At 46.0% G+C, this 18,743-nt stretch overlaps 1 protein-coding gene across 3 annotated transcripts in view; it reads right to left on the bottom strand.

The window, feature by feature from the left end:
* Nucleotides 1–18,743, bottom strand: part of EEIG1 (estrogen-induced osteoclastogenesis regulator 1) — a 38,122-nt gene that overhangs the window by 5,659 nt on the left and 13,720 nt on the right. For 2 of the 3 annotated variants that reach the window (XM_071574156.1, XM_071574157.1), the window contains exons 3-11: nt 10,766–10,886; nt 10,434–10,463; nt 6,793–6,909; nt 6,266–6,312; nt 3,619–3,770; nt 2,388–2,492; nt 1,931–2,120; nt 1,620–1,741; nt 456–525 (exon numbers count right to left, since the gene is read on the bottom strand). In XM_071574156.1, the coding sequence (XP_071430257.1) occupies nt 456–525; nt 1,620–1,741; nt 1,931–2,120; nt 2,388–2,492; nt 3,619–3,770; nt 6,266–6,312; nt 6,793–6,909; nt 10,434–10,463; nt 10,766–10,886 (954 nt within the window). Of the gene's footprint in view, nt 1–455; nt 526–1,619; nt 1,742–1,930; nt 2,121–2,387; nt 2,493–3,618; nt 3,771–6,265; nt 6,313–6,792; nt 6,910–10,433; nt 10,464–10,765; nt 10,887–11,058; nt 11,080–18,743 lie in introns of those variants that run through there. The other variant, XM_071574158.1, reaches the window with a different exon arrangement.

Raw genomic sequence — 18,743 nt, 5'->3', positions numbered from 1 at the left:
TTGCTTCAGGAATCTTTCATGAGGGGACAAGCCCTCGATGATTACGGGGGAGGTAGGGAAAAGGGACAATAAAAGGCAGGGAAAAGGGACAATAAACTATGTCTGCTGCCGCAGTTTTGCTGCAGGCCAGCAGGAGGCAAAGCTCCCTCCTTCAGGAGCGAATGGGAACCAGCCTCTACCATTTTATCCTTTCACTCCTTACTTCTGTTTCTGGGTCTAACAATTAGAATCCCATTATCCCTCTGAGCTCCTGCTGAGAACTACATACACAGTGCAGTGCAGCTGCAGCCTGCCTCCAAAGGGATCTCCGGGGCGTTAATGTGGGAATAAAGCCACCATGTAACACACGATATTTAGAAATCTCTCCTGCAGCAAAAGGTGGAAGTTTCCTGGGTACAGAGAGCTCATCAATGTCCCTGAAGACCCACTGCCTGCCAGCTTTTTTGGAAGCTTACCTGTTTCCCAGCTGAATACCACTCAGCGTAGTTGTTCCATCTCTGCTCACGAACAGCCTCAGGTTACTGTCTGCAGAGAGAAAAGGAAGACAGACATTAAAAGCCACAGCTACTGACCCTGCCGGGTGCTCCCCTCCCAGGCACACTACACAGTGGTCAGCACAGAACAACACACTTTCTGGTGATGCTCCCACAGCAAAAAAGCCCCTGGGAACTCCTCTCCTTGCTCCAAAAGGGAGACTCCACAGGATGAAGCTTTGGAAGAGTAAAGGTGGAGAAATTAATTCAGTGATACTCCTTCAGCTGCTTCTTTTAAGGCAATTCCATTGATGCATATTCTTGGTCAGCTTAAACACATCTGAACAGATGAGATGTGGGACTTCATGCTGCTTTTGTAGACTCATTGGAGAAGAAGCTCAGCCTGTTCTGCTGGTGAGAGGCAGCTGCATTTAGTCTAGTTTTAACTCATGCTGAAAGAGGTGTAAATCCCCCTATGATAAGAGAGTTACCATGTGCAACAATTTAAGGTGACTAATAGTAAACTAAAGAAGCACAACAAGCTAGGCTCAAGTTTAAAACTTAAAAAAACCTCAGATAAAAAAATCAGATGAAAAAGACTGATTTCTATGCTAAATCGGAAAATGAAAACAAATGCAGTTATTTTATTAGTTTTCTCTTAACAGATGCTGTGACTACAATGGAGAAAACACATTCTAAATCCCCAGCCAGGCCTGGTCACCAACACACTATGACCCATTGTTATTGCCATCATTCTGCAGAGATGTGCTGTTTCCCCTCCAGTTGTGCTCTCCTATTTTAATAAATACCCTTGGGCTGACCCTGGATGGAGGCCACTAGAGCAGTGCAGACAGCTGATGTAACTGATTTCCACTGCACTGAGAATCAGTATTTTTCCTCTCTTCCCCTGCACATTTGAGCTCCTGTTCAACCTCTTCTGTCACGTGTGAACAGCAACAAGTACTATTTGTGAACGGATGTGCAGCTCTCGGACCCACATGGTTTAATCTTCCACAGAAACACCCAGCAAGCACTGAAAGCAAATAGCTGTCAAAAGGGGAAGGGAGCCCATGGCAGATCAGACCTGACTGTAAATCCTTGGCAGCCTTGCTGCCAAGACGTTCCCTCTGAGACTCCTCCTCTCACCTTCAGTATTGCTGACATCTGTGAAGTCCTGACTCTGCATTATTTTCTCCACTATATCATCAGCATCAATCCTGGTGTCATCCACTCGGGTTGGGTGACTCTCCACTGAATCCTTTTTCCTCCTAGGGGCAGGAAATACAGGGAAAACTTACTCAGCTTTTCAAGACAAGAGATTTTCATATACAGTCCTGCCTCTCTTTGCCACAGTCTCCTCCCTCAGCGGCTACAATCCAATCTACTGCTGCATGAAAATCAAGGAGTAGGTTCTCACTCTCCTTCCCAGGGAAGGGATTTGCTCCACAGGTGCTCACCGGGAGGGTCTGTCCAGCAGAAGGGCTGGTCTGGGGGGGCGAGGTGGCTTCTCTAGTTTGTGGTCCCGCTCTCCCTCAGGACACTCCACTGTCATGCTGAGCCCTCCGGATGCGCTGCTGCTGGTGGATGTGTTCCGACGGTGGGTCAGGTCGGACATGCTGGAAGAGCGGGAGTGCTCCGTGCTGTAACCTGCAAACACAGTGTGATCACAACCCACATCTTCCCCCCTTCCTGGCAGCACAGTTAACAGGCAGGGCAGCTTCACATCAGCATTTCTGCTCCTGCATACAGAGGTTTAGACATACATCTATGAGCTTATCAACAGACACGAAACAGGAGGCTGGTATTACAGAGCAGGGTGAGAGAGATGGATGCAAGTCACTCTCACAGGTGCTCTCTGCAGGAAAGAAAATGCATGTGGCCAGTGCTGGCAGTGCTGTGTGGGGCAACGGTTACCAGAGATCTTGGACTGCTGGCTGGCGTAGCTTGAGTTCCGCGAGTGCCCTGAGTGGAAAACTTCCTCTGGGCTGGACAGGTTCTGATCCGGTTCTTCTGGGACACCTGCCAAGAAGCAACAGGACACTCTGCTTACACCATAGCCAATCCAGAACACTGTGCCCTGACCAGCTTGGAGTGGAGCCTGATCTTGGGCTGCTACATCAAAGAAAAGGCCAGTCTCCTGGCAGAGCCTGCTGTCCAGGCCAGCACAGAGGTTAGAACACCTGAGGAGTAGGGAAAAACCACAACAAGGTTCTCTGTCAAGTTTATCACTAAATCTAGCATCCAGCATCTGAATTTATAAATGTATCTGGGGGCTTACAGCATCTAGAAGGACAGGTACTATCTGAAGCTATCCCTGGGTAAAAACAGTAAGACCAGGAAAGCATCAGATGGCCACTGGCAGTGAAGTATTACAACCTGTGTTTGGGTGCTTCTGTTACAACCTTTCCCCCTCTATTACTTCTCAGAGAGCCTGTACTATTTGAAAAATCTCTGAGTTTAATACAGAAACCTCAATGTAACCTCTGCTGCTCTGCTGTGACCCCTGCCTCCTGCAGGAGCTTATCCAGAAGTGCACAAATGTAACACTTTAGCCCGCTTTTTAAGAACAGCACTTGCACCATGTGCTCAGTCACTGAGGTGATGCGACTCGAGTGCTATTTTGGTGCAGTGTATGTGCCTGCACATTTGGAATGTGCTGGGAAGGAGAAAAAGCGATGTGAAAATGCAGTGTCCTTGAAAACAGGCTCACACAGAAGCCAAAGAACTGCATCAGCAGCTGGAACAAGGCCATTAGACCTCAAACCAACCTCTAAAACCTTCAGAGGAACTTTTCTAGAAGATAAGTCTGAGCAACAGAATAGCTGAGTGGAGAACAATGTTAAGTGTAATTGAACACAGTGCAAAGCAGAGATGAGTGCAATGCATGAATTATTAAATCCCCAGCAATAAGAGCAAATTACTTTATCTCCTCTAATAGAAATATGCATGTGGCAAAGACTCATCCTTACTCTCCTCAGTTACACTTAGATGGTTTTGTTTTTCTCGATTTTCTTAATGAGCAATGGGGCTGAGGATGGGAAAACATGAAAAATTAAAGAGTTTCTGTGCTTGCAGCTGCTGGGAAAAACAAAGGCGTGTCCAGACACAGTCAAATATTACATGGCTCCAGGATGGACTTTCATACCCGAGCTGAGAATGGCAGTTCTTGGCTTGGTCTGGCGCAGGGAGCCAATTGTGGAGGAACTGCTGCTGCTTGTGGTTCCCTCGCCCTTGCAGGTCAGCTGCAGGGTAGAGTCCTGTCCTGGTATGGTGATGGATTTGGCGGTGGAAGGAGGACTGTAATCAGGAGGGAAGAAGGTTAGAGAGTGCCAGGCAGGGACTGGGAAATCACTCCTCACTCTATCTATCCAACCCATCCTGGCAGGGGCAAGCTCACAGCCCTCTGACCAGCAGCTCTGCAGGACATTGGGTTTTGTTTTCCTACCTGCAAGACTCAGGTCTTTCCTACCTTGTACTGCATCTGGACTGCATTACATGAAAAATTAAGTTTCTGAGGTAAATTAAAGCAAAAAGGGACCATTCCACCATTTATGCAGGACTACAGGCTGAGAGCTTGCACTATGCTCCAGTAAACAATCCAGAGCTGCCCTTTTACCCCCAACACATGTCCAGTGGCCAGCTGGCTTCACAAACAGGAACCAGTTTGCTGTTTTGTCACTCTCAATTCCAGCTCCCTTTCCATTACACCTTTTTGACACAGGCCAAAATGGAACCTTTTATCCCAGCAACCCCATCCCCCTATGAGAGCACTTTTACAATGATCAAATAACCTTTCCCTTTTTTAACTGACGATTAAACTACTTTTCAGTGAGACTAAAGTGTTTTTCCAGCTGTCAAAATTATTTTTCTGGTTATTCTGTGTGCTCCCAACATCCCTTTGTAAATGCTGGCTGCAGGGCAGAGCTGTGAGTGCCTAGAGCTCCCTCCCTTCCTCCAGAAGTGTTTTTGGGTGGAAGCCACAGCATGTGCAGCGTGGCAAAGAGAATATTCCTGTTGGAGCTCTACCCTCCCTGTAGCCTGAAGCCTGAGCTGGAACTAATGGATCATATTATGGTTTTTAAGCGAGGAGTGAGATGCTACATGAGAGGACCTTTGCAGTACTTTGGGAGAGAGAATAAAGCACTGAGAATATTTTATGTGGGAAGCCAAACGGCTGTGAAGGTTCCAGGAAACCCACAGCATGCCTTCACCAGGAAAAAACCTCCCTAATCACGTTATCAGTGATTGACACACACCCAGGTGCTTTGGGGACTTTGTTTCACAGGTTTGTAAGGCTTTTACTGCCTTAAGTAAGCAAAATGTTCCTGCTCAGCCTGTTCTGCCCCCCTCGGTGACTTCCAGCAGAAGGTTCATCCAAGCCCTGTAGAAAGTCAGTGCTTGTAATTTCCCAGCACAGTTTAATTCCTGCCTATCTCTCTAATGAGTGCCATTTACCAGAAGCTTAACTGATCAAGGACTATTCCACATGCAAAGCTCCCATTTTTAGACATTTGCACATCATCAACATATAAGGAGAAAGTGGCAATGACTGCAAAAATCCTTTAAGAAAATTAGGAGGTTTGACTTTCAGACAACCTACTTAGATTAAGTGGATATTTATATCCAATTCTGTATAATTTTCAGGCACTCTAAAAGTGGGACTTGCTCCATAGCAAAGGAGCAACAGGTATTTTTGTCAGACATATTATAACCAGACATCCTAGTACCCCAGATTTAAAACATCTGTTACTGCTACAAAATTATGGTTTAAGATATCCATAATGTCTTTGTTCCACTTCCTTCTGAAGCAGAAATTCTTCAGAATCAGATGACATTGATTTTGGGTATGAAAGTCTCAGGAAATGCTGCAGTACTATGAAAAGCCATTCACAAAACAAACCTACCAAAAATTGCACAGCATTTTATAACACAAATGGAAGCTAATTTAGATACACTTCCAGCTAGCTGCTAAAATTAGACTTTTTAGCCCAGGAGACCACTGCTACAAGAGATGGCCTCAAGGTAAAGCTTTCTTCTCTCATACAGCTGAGAGTCAACATAAACCATGGCTGTGGGCACGTGGCAGCCCTGCTGTGTGCAGTCCCACACCTTCCAGCACAGCACAGCAGGGCTCGGGCTGCAGAGCCCTGTGACACTGCAGTGTAAGAGGAGATGTTGCCAGGATATTCGTTAGTTGATTCACCAGCAATTCTTTAAGCAGCAAAACTGCTTCACAGCTTAACTGTATTTAGTCTTTCCTACCATGATGCGTTAAAAAAACCCCACGACTGCAATTTCTCTGCTAATACGAAGTGTGAACTCTTCAGAAAAAAAAAAGAATTAAAATGTTTCAGCCTTGCAGTATTTTAGTTGCTGTTTCAGTCTGAGATCTTTATCCTGCATGGTATGTACTGAAGCATGTCCAAGGCTGTTTTCTTCAGTGACCTTTCTCCTCTTGGAGGTCAGTGAAACAAACCCCAGAGCCATGAGAAATTCTATCCTTCAGGCAAAACATGAAGTTTGTCATCAGCATCTCCTGGTTTCCAAAATCTAACTCATGCTAGCAAGGAAAACACTGTGCACAGCAATAATCAAACTGGGAGAGTCAGGGCAGAGAGCAAAACCAATTAACAGCACAAGCTGGATACACTTTTCTGGCTGATTCAACTAGTTTGAACCTTTTCCCTATAATTCCCAGTACCAAGGGCATCTTTTTCCCCCTCTACATCAATTTTAGTCTGCAGCAGAGAACTGCAAAAGAAACAGGTGTCCTGGTCTGCCCAGAAACTCACGTTTTGAAGCAGGGGTCCCCTGAGAGCAGGGACATTCCGATCGTGACCTGGAGAGGGGACACAAGGCACATCATTAGCCATACTCCTCAACAGCCAGGAGGTCAAGGGCTGGGTCTAAATATTAGCAAGATCCAGTGCCTTTCCAAAGGAAATCAGTTTGAGGGATTTAGCAAGGTATTTCTTTCCCTGTCCCAAATCCCTGGCATCAGTAAATCCAAGTGGCTCAGCAGGACACCAGCCTGGCCACCTTGAAAATGCACTTGGAGACTCTTCCCTCCCTCCTGTTCCTGGTTTCTTTGATGACAGACAATGCTGTCAAGGGTCATCGCTTGGCCAAATCGATGCCAAATTATCAAAGGGCAACTCTGATAATGGGAAGCTTCCCAAGTCAGTCTGGCAGCATGAAAACAAAATCTCATTTCTGTACAGGAACAGGACCTTCTCTCAGGTCTGGCACTGCACTCTGGCTGTGATCTTCCCCAAATTCAGCCAGAGCATTTCAGCTGTGGCAGTACCAGCTGCTGTACCTTTAGGATGGAGTTGTCCTGTCGGGTGTTCTTAGTATCGTATCCTTCCAGCAAGCAGCAACGGACAGTGGATCCAGAGCCCGCAAATTCTGCCAGATTGAGGTCAGCAAAGCCCAGCTGTAGCCAAGAAAACAATGGAGAGGAAGGGGAGAGAACAAAAGTTACTCAGCAAAGGGATGCATGGTGTCAGACAGACCAAAAAAAGAGGGTATCTGTGAGCAAGGGCAGAAACAGGAGTCAGTACAGAGTGGTGGCTGTGGAGATTCCCTGTTCTTAAGGACAGGCAGGGTCACATTCCTAATCCCAAGCCTTCAGGAAGCCAACCTCACGTGGAGGAAGGGCAGGCAGTGGTGGTGCTGGCCAGTACAGTGTTAACCAGCCTGCAGCCATTGCATAACCAAGGACATGGAAGGTACTAGGTCAGTGATGTGGAAAAAACAGAATCACACACAGACAAACATAATAAGGCACTCTTTGTATCAGGCCATCCCAGAATGCAGTGGAGCATGTGAACCAGGAGATGAAAGGATATTGTTACAGAGGAAAGTGACACCATCCTGAAAAAAACAACTGAGATTTTAGCACAGGGAGCTGGAAGCCCTGAGCCACGGAGTAGTGCACGTGTCTCACCCCTCAGAGGCAGCTGCTGGGCTGGGGAACTCCTGGAGCAAAGTTTCCTCAAGGCTGCTAAGGTTTAACTAGCAAAGGGGATGTTTGACAGGCAGAAGGAAGAGAAATATTTGGAGAGATTTAGTTGTGAGCCCTCTAAATCTTCTCTAACAATGGGGAAGCAAATAGGGAAGGTGACAAAGTTGAAGACCATGGGAAAATTCAGAGAGGGCACTGATGCCTCCAGAGTAAACACAAACACAATGAAGAGTACCTTTGTTTTCCTGCCCTAATTCCTGGTGTACTAACAGTGTTTCAAAGAATAAGTTATAGCTTCTTTTATGCAGAGCTTTAGGAATACAAGTCAGTTGTGTCTCATCTAATCTGATCAGGAAGAGATGCCGCAACCCATATTTGGCCACACCATCCACGCACGGAGAGTTTGCGTCACTTCAACATCCAGGTCAGCTCCCAGGAGAACACAGAGTGCAGGTGGAGCAGCAGCAGGTCATTCCATGCACTGTAGAACATTCCTCCTGCCCATGTGTTGACAGCTGGATGACACACCTGAATGGGGAGCCCCAACAGTAGCACCATCCTTGCAGAAATGTGGTGCTCTGTCAACTGTGGAAGCTGATAGGGGGTCACAGCACAAACCACACTCATTGCTGTAGGAACCCTGGCTCCCACTGCTCCAAATTAAAAGCCTAAACCACAGACTGCTCAAGATATATGATTCAGGGGAGAAACAGCACCAAGATTACCATAGATGCTTCCTCTGTTCCATTCTCAAAGGGGAACTCCTGATGACAAATGAAAAAAATAGTGGGAGAGACAGGGAACCTTTCATCAGTAAAAAAGGAAGGAAAAACATAACCTAACCTTTGTCCCTCTCTTCTCCTTTCTTAACAGTTCCCTTAATGCAGGTGTTTCTGCAGCCCCTGCTGTAGAAATTCCTCTGTCTCTTCTAGCCAAGGGCTATGCTGCTTGCTAATTATTCACCGATATGGGAAAAAACAGTGAATTTTTATCTCTTAGAGATAAACAGCAGAGGAGAAAGCCACAGAGGGAGCTGCAATCCATCACTGTGATAGAGACACAGCATGACCACACTAGGAAGAACAACATGGTACAGGAACCCAGTTCCTTCTGCCACCACAGCACTGACTTCTTTCAGAAGATCAACATCAGAGTGTGGGAGAACCCTCCAGCGACCCATACGGTGTGCTGAGGTCAGAAGCTTTTTCAGGAAGCAGACTCCCAGTATATAGAGGAAAGATCCCTTAACAAAAGGATGTTTTCAGATACAACCTTTCAGAATAGTTTCCTCAGTTTTCCAGCCAGCTGATGGTGTTTCTTCCAGCTCTGAGGAAAGAGTTTCCGCTTTATCAGGCCTTCCTGTCGTCTTCCGCTCCATAACCCTTGACACTGAGGTGACATTCACGTCAAACCCAAAGGTGTGCAAGTCAGTGGAAACTCTGCTTGGAGCACAAACAGCTCCATCACTCTCAGCCCCTGCTCAAGGGGGACCAAATACAGAGGGCATTTCACAAGCTGCATTGTCTTCTACATCTGCTGCCATGGTTGGAGTTTTCAGCTGAATTAAGATAGTTTAAAAAGGTGCAGACTGATGGTTTAAAATGGGAAAGTAGTTGCATGGATATACACCATCTGCTAGAAACATTGGGAAACCCAAGTCAGACAGTCCTGTCATGAGGACCTGCCTGGAACAAGCTTAGTCCATAGGGCAAGACTGCAATCACCCTGTCTGGTGTGACATCCCTTGTGCCTGAGCTGCTGAAATGCTTGGATCATCTTTCAGGAGAACACATCAGCTTTCTTCGCAGAAGACCAAGCAAGACACCAGCCCAAGAGATGAAAAGTAGGTGAGATTTAGTCTCCCATTCTGGGCTGGAGAAAGGAGGTCTCTTTCAAATGTCACTAAACACAACTGGAGACTGAGTAAAAAGGAAGTAGGTTAGAACACGGCCTGAATAAGAGCCCAGGTTGACTCCACCATGGAAACATGCCCTCAGGCTTCCTTTAATCTGCATTTCTAAACACTGTGGAAAGCTTGAGGATGGACACTGTGGGAGGCACAGACTGATGCGTTGTCTCAGAGGCACATCTCTTCTTCCAGCTACATTGTTGTCCCTGGACAGGCAGCCTGCAGAATGAATAACCTCTCCACAGTGTGAATTTAGTGAAAGAGAAACTGATGGCCCTAGAGATGTCCTAATTAGCAACAAAAAAGGAGCGGTGTGGGCAGCCAGCAGTTCACAGGAGTGCAGTGCACCCTTCACAACCAGACCAGTTGCCTCCATGGTCTCAGAAAGGATATCGATGAGAAGAAATTCTTAAAGGGTTGTGCGTGACCTGAGCATCTGTTTATTAGAAACCAGCAGCAGTGACTCATTTTCAAACAAACATGATTTCGGGCACTGTGTGAGCTCAGTTTCTAAGCCAACATTGTCTCTTGATCCAGCACAATGCGGAGAAGGGGGTGGCCCATTGTCTGTCCCATAGCACAGGCAACAAAATGAGGGGGAAACAAACCAAAACTAAGATTCCCTGCTGATCAGTTTGGTTTTTGCCTTGGTGACTCCTATGCTTTGGAAGGCAGTGATTTCTTCTTAGGTTTCTGCCTGCACTCACAAGGCAGTGAGGTGTCGGCCCCAGCCCCAGCTGACTGCTGTGTTCTGGAGAACAGAACTGGAGTCTGTGTTTCTTTATTAGGGAGACGCTGCCAGAAGCCAGAGAGTTCACATCTGACTCAGAACTTCCCCAAAGTTTGAGGACATGCAGATCATCTTCCCAACCCCCGTCTCAAATCCACATCCAGTGCAATCTGGATCCTGTCCCAGCAAGTTGATTTTTTTGGGAACTCTCTTAACTCAGGCTTGCAATCAGAACTAATGAGTGTCTCTCCAGATTGCTTCACTCAGCAGTCACTGGTTTCTAACGGGTGTCAAGCACTAACAGGAGACAAGACCATCATCACTCTGCCACATTTGCCCTTTCTGTGCTCTTACCTTTGAGTAGGTTTTTCCGCCCTTCAGCTCCTATAATGGGAGATAAAACAAACAGGAAAAGCTGCTATTATATGTGCTGTGGAAACAGGGGGTAAGACATTTCTCAGTCCTGGAATCTGCTCTCAGGATTCAGAAATCTCTGTTTCTCAAGAGCTACCACGACCCCAGTTCAAGTACCCTTTCTGGACAGAGGCTCCGTTCCAGCATATCCTGACCCAAACAATCTTTCCTTCCCACCACAGTCCATGCAAGATTTCTTGCTACCAAAAAGCACCCAGTAACCAACACCAGTGTGCTGGTGGTACTACCTGCCCGGAGCAGAAGATGCTCACCTTTCGGACAGACACTCGGCAGATGCAGGGGTCCAGGAGTCCTGTGGCAGGGTTGGCACTCATTTTACACACAAAGGTGAATTTCTTTTTCCAGCGGACACAGTTTTCCTGAACTTCCTCTCTATGAGAATGAAATAAAAAAAATACATTCTTCAAATAAAAGTACAAAGCCAAATCAAATCCAACTATTAAGTATCTTTTTTGATGACTGCCATCCTGGCCTGCAAAGATCCTCTGCAACACAGGTTGGTCTGCACCACCCGAAACTGCACCACACAAAGGTGTTATGTTACCATCAAGCTTTTCACTAGTCAATACAGGTAAAATCCACCTAGGTAACAGGCAAACTAATCATCTCATCAGCAGAATTTGCCTTTAAAACTCTCACAAGCCCTCTGACATTTCCTGTTTAGCCGGTTTAGCTCATTCACCGTCCAGCCAGGATAGAGCCAATCTCTGTAACCCAACTGGGCTGAAGGTTCACAAGCTTATCTTCCTCCAGCATGTCTGTTTGTACAGCCTCTGTACAGTGAGTGTATTGTGTGTCCTGGATGGCTTCTCATGCTGGGAGGAAGCCAATGAGGATGGCCAGCTCAAAGTAGGACAAGAGCACACGTGGAAATGCTCCTGAGTGCAGGCAGACAGGGCCATGCCAAGCAAACACTGTGCTTCAAATTGTGCAGGGGGCTCAAACCATAAAGCAGTCTCAGCTATGGAGGAGGTGGTTTTGCTTGCACAGCTTCTGAACAGCCTATCCTGATCTCCAGGTTGAGTGGAGAAGCACCTGGCTCCTGCCTGAGCCCGCAGGAGGAAGAGATGCCTTCCAGAGCATGGGAATTGCTTCAGGTACAGCTCTGGCTTCTGAAGAGCCCTCAAGGGAAGCTGGAATTCACCTTTCAAAGGAGCCTGGAAACCAGACGTCAGGGTCCTGCCACAGGGCTCTGGTTCCCCACTGAGTCCCTGCAAGACCTGATGGGTTTATGGCTCAGAGCTTGGCCCTCAGCCAGGTCAGTTCTCAGAGTAATGAGGCCAGGGGGAGGAAGGGGAGGCACTGCTGACAGCTGTGAGCAAGCAAGTTTGCATCTCACTCTTATCTCTCCTTATAGCACAGGACAAAGGGGCAAGGGCACTTGATAAACTGTTTGCTTTTGCAGGGAAAGGGAGGCTTTCCACCATCTGACCTGGGCACGGTTCAGGCCAAAGGGATTCGTGGCAAAAGGGAGAACATCCAGCCTTGGTAGTGTCTCAAACTGTTTTGGGAAGGAAGGGGCAGAAGATGTACCCCAACCAGCTTTTCTGCAGCCTCGAGGTGAGCCCTGGACAGATCCAGGGACTGGATCCCAAGTCAGGAAGTCCCTGCTATTCCCCTGAGACATTCTGTGGGACTGAATCTGCTGGCCAAGACACAGAGAACAGAAAAAGAGGAGCTGACAAATAACTGAAACCTGTAATCCTCTGTAATACAGATAAAGGCTGATCATCCCTGTTTAAAACAAGGGAAAACAGAAGGCAGCAATTCCTTCAAGGTAGAGAACTTAAATCCCTTTCAGACAGGACTCAGGCTTGTTATTGAAGACCGTGAAAAGTGAGGATTCTGAGTGCTGAAAATACCTTTGAATCTGGGATTAATTCAAGATGAAGTCTGGTTCTCATCGCTCCACTCAACTCACTCCAGTTTTTTCAGAAAGGAGAAGAAACACTTTCAGAGGGAATAAAAAGGTTTTGCCTATAATAAAATATTCACCAAGCCAGACAAATTAGGCAAGTTATATTTCAGATGTGGGTGCCTTAAACCTGACTCAGTAGCAGGTATCTTGAATGGCCTAAAGGAAGGAAAACTCAGATACAGATGAAAAAAGGAATTCAACAGAATGGAAAAACATTTGAGGACACATGTGCTTCACCAATGCAAGGCAGATACAAGGGATGCAGAAATCACTGAATATTTCGGCAGCATTAGGTGTCTTTAAAAAGGAACTGCAGTTTCTAGGGAGGAAGGCTTCCCACTGAGTGCTGGAAAGCAGCTACAAGTGAACAGATGTTCAGTCAGACAGGTAGAACTGCACACTGTTCATTGTTCACACCTTGTTCTCAGCCTTGCTCAGAGCTCTAAGTCCTGTCAAAGTGAGCACTTACCGGACTAAGCTCCAGCTCCCGGATCCCACAGCTGCTCTGTCAGTGGGATTGGCAAGGACTGCTCCAGCATGAGTTTCCTTACTCAGGAGTTCTCACTCATTTTACAATGCACCATGATTAAGCATCTGTTGGATGCTGCTAAGTCCAATGAGGGCTAATTACTTCAAAACGTGGCAAAAAGTACTGATTAGTAATAAAGAGCTTCATAGCTCATTTGCCTTCAGCAAAAGCTCTGCTAACAGACATTCTGCTTCTTACTAAGGATGTATGTTGGCTTTCCAAAACTGCTGTAGATACCACACAGTGCAAGGGATTAGGAAAAGGATTTGGGGGGAGTTATGTTACCCACAGTACAGTGAACATGAACCCAAGCTGCAGGTGCATGCATAGCTTGGGGCTTTTTAGGTCTTCGAAATAGTCTGCACAGGGTGAGAAGGAGTTTACAAGATAAAATGCCGAGCTGCTTTCCAGTCACAAGTTTCATAATCATTCAACAAAGAATTTCAACCTCCTTTTTTTTTTTTTTTTTTTACTTTAAAGAGTGGCTTTTAAGGGTGGGGGCTGAGTTTGTATCATTACATGGAAGGGACAGCTCTATTGTTTCAAACCAAGCTCTTAAAAATTAATTCCACATTTCCAAAAGATGGCTTGTGGGGAAGGAATGGGCTTTGCCTATCCACCTCCCACCAAGCTATCGTTAGGCTGGTAATTAGAGAACACTAAAATAAGGATAAAAAAAAAAAGGAGAACTCAGATGATGTGCAGTTTTGCATTTAGCCCTAGAATATTCTCTGATGTACAATTAGGAACCATCATACAGAAACAAAAAGCACACAAGAAGTGTGGTGAGGGCTGCACTGAGAGGCGTTTCCTTCCATCCTAATCACAAGGCAACTAAAAGTAAAGCAGAAATTCACAGCTTAAAACCAGAAGTGTCTAATTTTAAGTTTTACTCTGTATTTGGAGAGCCAGAAATAGTTCAGACCAATGCCTGGTACCAGGTGCCAATTCAATGGGTCTTCTTCAGAAGTTTTATTTCAAAAAAGCTGCCTGTACCATTTTGCAAGAAGACTGCCAGAAGGTTGAATCCCTGCCAAGCTAAGCTTTGCCCTCTTCTGACTTGAGACTTATTCAAAGCTGTGTAATTATTTTTTGAGACCTAAATACACCTTCCTCAGAATAAACTGATGCAACCCTGAGGCAGCTTTTGTGAAAAGTGGAGTTTCAGAAAGAGCTTCTTGGGGTCTCCCAACCCTGGAGCTGCTCATCTACCTCCAGCTCTGTGACCAGCCAGAGGAACAGTTTTCTGCATCCCTCATCGGGAATCCTATGCCTCGAGAGATTTACCAGGAAAAAAGCACCTGGAAGATGTTTCACCATAGCATTGTATGGATCCAGGTCAGGGGAACGATGCCCAGCAGGGAGCCACCACTTTACCTATTTTTAGGGAAGCAGAAGTGAGTTTGGTGATGCCTCCAAGGCATCTTTGGGTTCTGATCTCACACACAGCTCTGGAGACAGGTAGAAGAACACACGACAAACAGATTTTAAAGAAGAGCTGTTTACCAACTGTGATTTTAGTGCCATGGACAGAGCAGCACTGTTACAGAAAGCCACAAAGCTCACCATGAGTCCAAGTCAGCTAAAGCAAACACTTCTAGAAAAAGGCCACGTATATGATCCATGCTATCTTGGGCTACCTCTCTCCCACATGAAAATCCAGCTAATGAAACACTAGAACAGAGATTAAAACTTCTATTTACAGGCTGAGAGCCGAGCTGTGCCCAACTGGGTATCAAGCTTCCAACACACCACCCGCTGAAACTCGTCTGCCCTGCTGAAGCATTTAGAAAAGCAGATGTTTCATCCTTTTTTATGTCAGTTGTCACATGTAAGACAGTGTGTCATAAAAAGGCCACAGCCTTACAATGACAACAAGAAATAGCTTTTTAATGCCAAATGTTTCAGTAGAGCAATGTGTCTTCGTCTGATGTTTCATGCATGGGAGCAGATATGGGAAAACCTCAGGCTAAATGAGACAGTAGATAGATAATAACACACAAAGAGCTTCTTATTCAGATTTTATCCTCCTCACCTACACAAAGGGGAAGGATAAACCTTCCTATTTCTGATGGTCAGTCCATATGTTTGCTGTCCCCCCTCTGAGATGTGGATCTGTGTCAGAGCCTTCAAGCAGAACTAATCCCCCTGCTTGCTCTGCATCCTCCTTGCTGGTTCCCCACTGCAGCAGGAGCAGCAGCAACACATCTGATAAGGCACAGGAAAGCCACCAAACCAACACCCAGCTCAGATTCTTTTAAGTGCAATGGATTGAAAAACAGCTCTTGAAGGGGCCCTGACACACAGAAGCTGTGGGTCTTTTGGGGAGGAAGGTAACACAACCTCAACAATGCAGGTACAGTCCCCTCAGTCACAGAGGGGGAAAAGAAACAAAAAATCCAGTTATTTCAGCAGATTGTAATGAAGGGTATCTTCTACAGTATTTCTTTACACAGCTCTGCTTTCGGCTGCAGAGACCACCCTAAAAACTGCTTCATCTATTCCCCAGCCCTTCCAAAGGCTGAATTAGAGCAGGATCACTGACACTCCCTTAGCTTGGCAAAGCCTGGAACAATCCTGCATTATGGTCCAGAGAAGACAGTTCCTATTTTAACCAGGTTTTCTAGTGCTAAGCTGCAAGAGAGACCTTTGGTAAGGTCAAGGAAAATTCCCTGAAAAGCCTGTTTCAAAACTGACTTTCTGTGAGGCTCAGGAATGAGTATTCACACCCCAGCACTCACAGCACACCAAAATATATCCCATCCTACTAACACAGCAGGTTCTGCTACAAACTGGGCCTAATCACTGCCTATAAAACACAGAAATTACAAATGTGGGTGAACATACATATACAACAGAAAGCAAGCTCTCATTTAGCCATTAACTGGTTTAGATGTATGACCCCAAATCTGCAGGTATCCCCAAATAATGGGCTTAGGGCAGGGCACTTCACTGCAACACACGTGTTATTAAATTCAAATGCAGCTCTAAGGCTTTGCCATCCAGATGCCTGGCAAGGAAAAGGAGAGAAATCCACAATGAACAAGATGCATTGTGGGCAGACAGCACAGCAATGGGTCACATCAGTAAAAGCTTAGGGCTGCCATAATCTATTTTATTTTGTTGTCAAGCTCATGGAGGCCAAATACAGGCAGAAAGCAGAAGCAAACATGATGCAGCAACAAGTGCTGTGAAGCTCAGTGGAAATGCATCCCAACAACCAGAGGTGACACAGCATATTCCTTGGGGAGCATAATACAGGATCATAAAATCCAGCTGGATACACAATACATGAAATCCAGGGCAGTCTAACCTGGAGGTGGAGAAATGCTTCATGGAAAGTTTATACAGAGAGGTTTTGCCTTCCCTGAGAAGAAGCAGAGCAAGGGCTGCATGGAGCTCCCCACAATAAAGTTACTCTGTTGTGCCTGGGCTTACATCACTGAGCAGAACAACTGCCAACCCAAGGAGCTGGACGTCTCCCCCTCTGCAAACAACCCCGTATTCTCCAGCTGACAAGTGCTGGTTGTTGTGCAGGAGACATGAGCAGTTATGATGGAAAGATGGCTCAGAGACAGATGATGCAGCCTGTGCTACTGAGAGAACTAAGCAAGCCTTTGTCATTTGAAACAAGTCTTGTTTGGATGTTAAAACACTGCAAGTGTTTTAAACAAGGGTTCAGCAGTAATGTCATCACATCCACCACCCACTTGCAAAATTAACTTCTGTATTCTCGGCAAACCCATTCCAATGGTCCATGATGGAAAAGGCTACCTACCCACACCTCCTCTTGGTGTCAACTTACACCTATTTAGTTCTTCATTATCACAGAGTGGTGACATACAGGGGCTCTCCAAATGCCAAATATGAACATCAATGCTTTTAGAATGAAGCATTCACATGACCCAGCATTTTTTGGGGGAACAAGGCAAGCTCCTAAACTTCTGGAGGGTTTCACCATGCTATGTCTCACAGTTCTGCCTCACACCAGGAGATGGATGTACATCCACTCCTGCTGTTCACTGGCAGCTGGGGAGGTGGGGGAAAGAGTGGACAGGGAAAGAAGAGTAGGGGAAAGCTCAGGAAACCAGATTCCACTCATGCAGTTAACAGCACAGCCTGCATAATCCCTATGTGACTGTACATGAGACAAATACAGGAGAAAGGATTAATGGCAAAGGTACAGGAAAGAAAAAAGCTAGTGGAAGAAACCCCAGCCACAGCTGAGAAACCAAGGTCAAGAGCAGTCAAGGCAGCTTCACTGGGGGACAGGGGACAATGACGACAGCACCAAGTATGTGAAAGGCAGGCAAGGAAAGAACTGGAGCAAAAACAATCAGGCGTGCGCACAATAAAAACAGGATTCAAAGAATGATTTACAAATCCTCCTTAGGAATAAGCTGGTATCTAACAGGCAAGGGATTGACTTTTTATGGCTTTAACCTTATTTCCAGAAGAAACCTATTTCCGTAAAGCTTTCGAACTGCGTGTTACAGTTCCCTCCAAGGCAATGATCTGTCTTGATAAAGGTCCACCAGTACAAGCCAGGGAGGGATGGTATCTCCTGGAAAACTGGGGTGGCAGTCAGTCACCAGCAGAAGACTCTCCAGCAGCAGCATTCCTAGTTGTGTATTAACAATTTCTTTGGAAGTAATTCAGTATGTCTGGACTCCAATCACGTGCACCCAGACATGTGTCTATTATAAGTGACAGACATTAAATGCTGCACCTCAGGCACATGTCCCATAGGCAAGAGCTTTCCAGTGCAGTGCATCCCATGTGCTCTAGATTACTGCTCTGGGTAGCTACACTCTCCAGTACATCCAGGGCTTCTAAAACCTTCGAGGGTTATTCTAGAAAAAAAAAAAATTCCAATCATTCCTTGTATCTAAATCTTAAAACTTTTAAACTACTTCTATCATGAACTATGTTAAACATATTATGGAGGTCATTAAAAAATTGCATGCAGCTGGTGACTGAGTGCCACAGCAGAAGTTGCAAAAAGAATTAAAGATTGTGCAAAATGGAGGAAAAAAGTCATAGAAAAATAATCCTTTAAAACTTAAGCTATAGAACAAGTCAGATGAGTTCTGGAAGGGTAAGCAAGGGTGGGGCAGGGAGAAGGCATGGGGAAATAATTCTAACAGACTCTGCTGCAAGCAGCAAGGGACAAATCCAGGGCACTTTACAGATGGGACATGCCCAGCAGAGCCACTGTGCTTTGAGGTATTTGTGATTTACATTCTGTCATCTCGAAACAAAGAAGAGAAGCTGGAAATCAGGGAAACAAGGCCAAGGAGGGAGTGCAACAGCAAATGCTGTGCAGTAATCCTACTGTTACACCCTGTGCTGAAGGCAGACCAACACTGAGCAGCACACATACAAGGACTTCTTGCCACATCTACAGAGCACAAGCTCCTTTTGGTCTGAGGCCAGGGATGTGTGCCAGGAGCAAAAACATCACAAGCAAAGACCTACCAAACTCTTTAGTGTAAAGAACGGAATAACTGGATAGATGACTCAGTTACTACGGCACAAGTCTGTAATAAAGTGCGTATTGAACGTTGAAAGACGCATTTGCTTTTTTTTGAACTCTGATCATGCACTGAGTCACCAACCAACTCCTACTTCTATTGTTCCGATAGACTCCGTTGGGGCTGCGCTGGCCAAGACTGAGCTGCGTGCCAGGCTGCCCAGCCCACCACCAGTGCTCTCCTCTCTGAAACAGACTCAAGGATTCCAGTAGCAGAAGAAACAAGACCAGGTCTGCCCTGGATTCCAC

The sequence above is a fragment of the Pithys albifrons genome, chromosome 20 (genome assembly GCF_047495875.1).
Source record: "Pithys albifrons albifrons isolate INPA30051 chromosome 20, PitAlb_v1, whole genome shotgun sequence".
Lineage (NCBI taxonomy): Eukaryota > Metazoa > Chordata > Aves > Passeriformes > Thamnophilidae > Pithys > Pithys albifrons.
Note: the sequence above shows the minus strand (reverse complement) of the source record. Positions and strands in the feature narration are given on the sequence as shown.